This window comes from Triticum aestivum, chromosome 2B (genome assembly GCF_018294505.1).
Source record: "Triticum aestivum cultivar Chinese Spring chromosome 2B, IWGSC CS RefSeq v2.1, whole genome shotgun sequence".
Classification (NCBI taxonomy): Eukaryota; Viridiplantae; Streptophyta; class Magnoliopsida; order Poales; family Poaceae; genus Triticum; species Triticum aestivum.
In genome coordinates, this window is record NC_057798.1 from 204,250,891 (window position 1) to 204,257,442 (window position 6,552).

Genomic DNA, 6,552 nt, shown 5'->3' on the forward strand with positions numbered 1-6,552 from the left:
TGACAAGCCTATACTCCTGCTAGGAGGAGAATGTGGTCCCCTCGAGGATTTAGGGTTTCCCCTTTCCCCGCCGCCACCAGAGACAGAAGAAGAAAACAAGATGAACAATGGTTTTGGAGGAAATCAGGGTGGAGGAAGATTTAACTGTGGGGGAGAGAGAGTTTCCAGTATAGAAAGAAAGAGGAAGGTAGAGAAATTCAAAGGGAATTTTCAACAGCATGGCAGAAATCTGGAGGGATTTGGATCCAGATTCACCCTTGGTACCTCTAATTACCAGGGGGTGGAGAGGAGAGGTCGAGTTCAGAAACAAAGGTCGTTGTTGAAGACAAAGAGAGAGAAGGGAGCAAACAGGAGGTTGATAGAAATGGATCTGAGAGCAAAGGTAAGGACCATGTTCATTCTTTCAACCCCTCCCTGGAGTTGCTCCAACAACAGCAGTGGTTTGGTGCACTTCTTGCTCGGATGACACAATAGGGGGCTAGTGCTGCAACAGGAATTGGTAATCAGACAGAAGGGAAGAGGGACTTTGAGGTTGATACTGACAAAGGAAATCCCATACACAACAGAGATAGCAATAAGAAAGGAGAGGTTGATGCTGGAGCGGGATATAGACAGAATCATAGCAACTGGTGGTGCTGCCAGGTTTGTACAGAGAGAGGCCCATGCTCAGAATAAAAATGGAGCCAACTTTAGGGTGATGTGCAACAAATGCAAGGATTTCAGGCACCTGACTAGGGAATGTAAGCTCCCAAATTGCATTATTTGTGGAAAAAATTCTCACATTACTGAGGATTGCAACTGGCTAAAGCAGATAAAATCACTTCCCAAGTTTGTTGGATATGTTGCTAGAGGTCTGGGAGTGCTGCTGATACAGAATTGTAAGGATGTTGTGAACAGTGAACAAGTCAATCCAATGGCAATCATCACTATTACTTCTGGTGAAATTAATGAAACTCAGTTCCTGGAAGGCTTCAATTACATGTTCAAGTGGGACTGGCAATGGAGATGCAAGAAACATGGAGACAGGGCCTATCTTATGAGATTTCCAAATAAGAGCAGACTGATTGAACTTCACAAATTTGGAAATTTCAATCTCCTAGGGACAAATGATGTCATCAATGTAGATAGTTGGACTTATGACACACAATCCATAGGGAAACTTCACACTATGTGGGTAAAGTTGGGGAAAGTGCCTGAATGTTTCAGGCACTTCTTTGGTGCTTGTGAGGTGGCTGCTACAATTGGTCCAGTACTAGAGATTGACATGACAACAATCTTGAAGGAAAAAATAAGAGTCAAGGTAGGGGTGAGAGACTTTGAAAGAATACCCAAGCATACTGAAGTGACTGACAAGGACCTCATGATCTACAGAGTGACTTTGGAGCTTGAAAGGGTGATAGAGCAGGGTTGGTATGAAGACAGAAGAAAATATGAAGGCACTAAGACAGACAAGGATATAGACTCAGATGATATGAGAAAGAAAATCAAAATTGGTGGAGTAGATGCAGAGGGGAGCAAGGAAACATTTCACTGGGTAGTGTGGGTCTTAAACAGTTTGAGGAAATGAAGAAGAAGAATGATGAAATTCTAAATATTCAGAATGAATATCTCACAAAAGTTGGAATGAGGAAAAAAGTTGAAGCTGACCTTGGTAAAGTGCTACAAAAGATGCAGGAAATGGAAGAAAATAAATGCAGACGGGAAGCCTGGAGGGCGGTGGAGGAAAAAAGAAAATTTCCTGGGAGGCAGAGAAAAACAAAATGATGGACATGATCAAGAATCAACAAGAACTGATAGACAGATGCATGGAAAAAATTGAGCTATGGGATGAAAAAGAACTGACTGGAGAAGATCTTGGAGAGAAAAATGATTATGAAAAAAATACCTCACGGGATCCACTAATTGAAGACAACTACACTGAAACTGTGGATTACAATGCCAGCCAGGATTCTGCGGAGTCTCTGGGATCCAAATTGGGCATTACTGCAAAAGTAGACAAGGACAAGGATGGACCTACTCAGAAACTTAGACAAAAAAGATGCTAGGATTGAAGATTTGGACAAGGAAAGAGTTGCTGACAAAGACAACTATGGTAAGTCTTCAACCATTTCAGATAATAGAATTTCTCTATTTGAGATGGCTAAAAATGTGGGGGTTGAACTGGGATGTACCATTGATCTAGTTAATCAAAAGCTAGACCTGATTGCCAATATGGAACATGCTAGAAGAGATTTATATCTCCAACACATTAAAAATCAGGAAGAAGGTGCCAAAATAAAAAGCTCTACAAGTCCTATTGACTTTGGAGATGCAGTGTTGGAAGAATTATGAGATGACCATTCTGATGTAGAAATGGAATTGGACTACTATGATAATCTAAAAAATATATTTTCTAGTAATAGGGAAAAAAAGATTGGCACCTCAGACAATAGTGTTGGGAAGCATGCCATATCAATTGGGGGGGAGAAAAAAAGAAAAAAGAAACAATGAAAGGGATGTTTTGGAATGTTAGAGGGATCAGGCAGGATATTAAAAAGATTATTAGGGAAAGTATTATGGAGAACCATTTCGATTTTGTGGCTTTACAAGAAACCATCAAAGGGGATTATTCAAAGAATGAACTTCATAACCTTTCTGGAGGGAAAAATTTCCTCTGGAAATGGATTGCTCCTAGGGGCAAATCTCGAGGAATACTATTTGGGGTTAATAGTGATAACTTTGAGTTGTTACAAGTTGAAAAAGGTACTTACTTTGTAAGGTTGCTCTTATTTGACAAAAAAAGTTAAATTTAGCTGGAATTTGGTGACTGTCTATGGTGATGCTCAAAAAGAAGGGAAAGCTGCCTTTCTTGCTGAATTATCTAGGCTTTGTCAAGATAACTCCCTCCCTTGTGTCATTGAAGGTGACTTCAATATCACTAGAAATAGTTCAGAGAAAAATAAATGAGGTGGGGTTGATCATTTTAGCTTTGTTTTCAATGCTATAATATATAGAACATGCTGCTTTAGAGAGAGAAATCTCTGATCATACCCCTTTGTTGTTGGACTCGGGGGATCAAAAAACTGCTCCACCCATTTTTAGATTTGAAAATGCTTGGATGCACATGGAGGGGTTTAAAGAGTTTGTTGAAAAGAACTGGGAGGTTAACTGCAATGGGTCCAGTATGGACACCTGGCAAAAAAAGCTTAGGAATATTAGACAGAAACTAAAAGGGTGGATTTTAAATGCAAATGCAATGTATAGGAAAGGAAAAAAGAATTACTGAGTATGCTAGATGTGATGGACAAAAATGTTGAATCTCGAGGTATTAATGCTCAGGAAAGAGATATCCAAAAAGAGCTTCGAAGAGGATTAAAAGATATACTTAAGCTAGAAGAAATTAAATGGTTACAAAGATATAAGGACAAGGAAATCAAAGAGGGAGACTCCAATACAAGATATTATCATGCCAAAGTGAATGGGAGGAGAAGGAAAAACAGAATTATCAAATTAGAGAAAGATGGGGAAGTGATTGAAGGGGAAAAAGAACTTATGGATTACATCACTCCTTTCTACAAAAACCTATTTGGACAAGCTAAGTCTTCCAGCATAAATCTGAATATTCAAGGGGCCAAGGGGATTTCTTCTCAGACACAAAAAGAACTGGTCAAAAACTTTTCTATGGATGAGATCAAAGAGGTTGTATTTTCCATAAAAAAATAAAAATCCAGGCCCTGATGGGTTTGACATTAAATTTTACCAGAACTTTTGGGATTTGGTTAAAAATGATATAAAGAGAATTCTATATGATTTTCACAAGGGTGTGGCTGATTTAGCTAGGCTTAATTGTGGAATTATTACTCTGGTCCCTAAAGTTAAGGATGCTAAGCAAATTAAAAAAATTAGACCTATACGCTTGTTGTTATTTTCAAAATCATTGCCGAAGTCTTGATGAACAGACTTAGTAAGGCTGTCAACCCCATAATCTCACCCATCCAAACTGCCTATGTTAAAGGCAGATATATCATGGAGGGAGTGGTTATTTTGCATGAGGCCTTGAATTCAATTCATACAAAAAAACAGAATGTTATGCTGTTTAAAGTTGATTTTGAAAAAGCATATGACAAAATTAGTGGCCTTTTGTCCACCAAATGCTCAAACTAAAAAACTTCCCTGATAAGTGGTGTGACTGGGTGATGCACACCATGAGGGGGGGGTCAGGTGGGGTGAAAGTTAATGATAATGTGGGGCTTTTTTCAAGACTTTTAAAGGGCTTAGGCAAGGGGATTATCTCTCCCCTTTGCTATTTGACCTTGTTGTGGGTGCCCTAGCTATAATAATGGATAAGGCTGGAACTGAAGGATACATTAAAGGGGTCCTTACTGACATTCATGAGAATGGGGTTAATATGTTGCAATATGATGATGATACTATATTTCTGATACAGGATGATGAGGAATCAGCCAGGTACTTGAAATTCATATCGACTGCATTTGAACAAATGTCAGGGCTGACAATTAATTTTCATAAAAGTGACATTTATCTTTTTCGGGAAGCAAAAAATAGGAGAGAAATAAATCAAGAGATCTTCACATGTGCCCTGGGAGAAATGCCTTTGAAATATTTAGGTTTACCAGTGCCTAATAAAAGGATTAGGAATAGTATGTGGAGAAATGTAACTGATAAAAATGAAAAAAGATGTGCCTGCTGGCAGGGCAGATTGCTAAATATTGCTGGCAGAGTCACACTGGTGCAATTCCGTTTAACAAATATCCCCATTTATATGATGTCCTTTTATCTACTCCCTGCTGGAGTTAGGAAAAAATGGACTTTTATATAGCTAGATTACTGTGGCAAGCAGAAGAAGATAAGAAGAAATATCATCTAGTCAACTGGAAAACTTGTTGTTTTCCAAAACAACAAGGTGGACTGGGGATAATAAATCTTGAGAACTTTAATATTGCTTTGCTTGCTAAATGGATTTGGAAACTTGAGGCTGAAGACGGGCTCTGGCAAGATATTATTAAAGCTAAATATCTCAGAGAAAAATGCCTATCTGGAGTCAAATATAAAAAAGGAGATTCTCAATTCTGGTTTAGATTACTGAAAATCAGGGGGTTGATCTTCCCTCACATCAAAAAAAAAACTTGGTGATGGTAGAACACATGGTTCTGGGAAGACTGGTGGGTGGATAATAAACCATTAAAAGAGGCTTATCCCTCACTTTACTACATTAGTAATGACAGGGAAATTACTGTCAAAGGAGTGATAGACAAAGGTTGGGGAGCTATGACTTTTAGAAGAACAATTTGTGGAGAATATGAAAAACTCCAGGATAGGTTAAAGAGGAGATTTGAGGAAATAATAATGAATGGAGGAAGGGACAAACCCATGTGGATGCTGACTGCTAAAAGAGATTTCTCTGTACAATCTTTATATCTTCATTTAGTTAAATTTGAGGTTGGCTTTCCACATAAATTTCTGTGGAAAGCTAAGGTACCTATTAAAATCAAATTCTTTCTTTGGCTCTTAATCAAGAAGAGTATTCTAACCAGAGATAACCTGCTGAAAAGGGGATGGAAAGAAGACAAACATTGTGTGTTCATTGGGAAAGAAGAGACTATTGATCACTTGTTCTTTTCTTGTTTTGTTGCTAGACTTATTTGGAGTTTGATAGGATGTGCTTTTAACCTTAAAAAAACTCCAAAAGACATGGATAATTGTCTTGGAAACTGGTTAAACAATTTCAGCAAAAATGATAAGAAAATGGTCTTGGTTGGTACTTCTGCCCTCCTTTGGGCAGTTTGGAATAGTAGAAATGATATTGTGTTTGGCAAAAAAAATATAAACGACCCGATTGGGATCGTTAAAAGAATATGCAACTGGATTGCTGACTAGTCTATTTTGCAGAAAAAGGACCCAGGGAAAGAACGTTGACACTGGAGGCAAGGCTCATCGAACAAGTGGCAAGTGAAATATACAAAGCTTCACAGGGCTGGTGCTCTTCAGATCTTGTCATTTGTTGCATGTGTCTTCGGCTCGCCTCCTTTGGATGAATTGTAATAAACTTTAGCGATGTCCTGTGTAGTTGTTCTGGTCTTTAGTTTTCTTGTAGGGAGAGTTTGCTAGCTAGCTGGGATTTCTCCTATATCTTGTTTCGTTTTATTCTGTTTGGCTTGTATCAGACTAGTAGACATAACAGTTCGGCTTCGGCTTGTTTTTTCTAATAGAAATCAGAGGGGAAACCCTCTTTTGCTAAAAAAATCATCGATGGAGCCGGTTCCGCGGCGGCACGCGAGAGAGTGGCTGCAGTTTCAGGCCTGCCGCTCATGACTGTTTGTGGGAAGGAGGACCAAGTTTCAAACGTGTGGTGGATCCATGAGCATGAGGGCGAGAGACCAAGCCCTGCATTTGCCATTTTTCTTCTTACTTTGGGGGCAGAGTCTGTGAACTATTCAGTTAAGGTTTTGGTGCATAGAGGTCAAAGTGACGATGTAAACATGGTGTCATGGCCATCTTTTTCGCTTTAGCTATACATCAGTCGACTAAAAAAACAAAATAGGGTTAGTCGAC

At 38.9% G+C, this 6,552-nt stretch overlaps 1 protein-coding gene across 1 annotated transcript; it reads left to right on the plus strand.

The window, feature by feature from the left end:
* The first annotated feature begins 244 nt into the window (after nt 1-244).
* On the plus strand, nt 245-6,236 carry LOC123041067 (uncharacterized). Its single transcript, XM_044463768.1, has 2 exons — nt 245-2,092; nt 5,890-6,236. The coding sequence occupies exon 1, from the start codon at nt 593-595 to the stop codon at nt 1,565-1,567; it is 975 nt and encodes a 324-aa protein (XP_044319703.1). The 5' UTR covers nt 245-592; the 3' UTR covers nt 1,568-2,092; nt 5,890-6,236.
* The last annotated feature ends 316 nt before the right edge of the window (nt 6,237-6,552 follow it).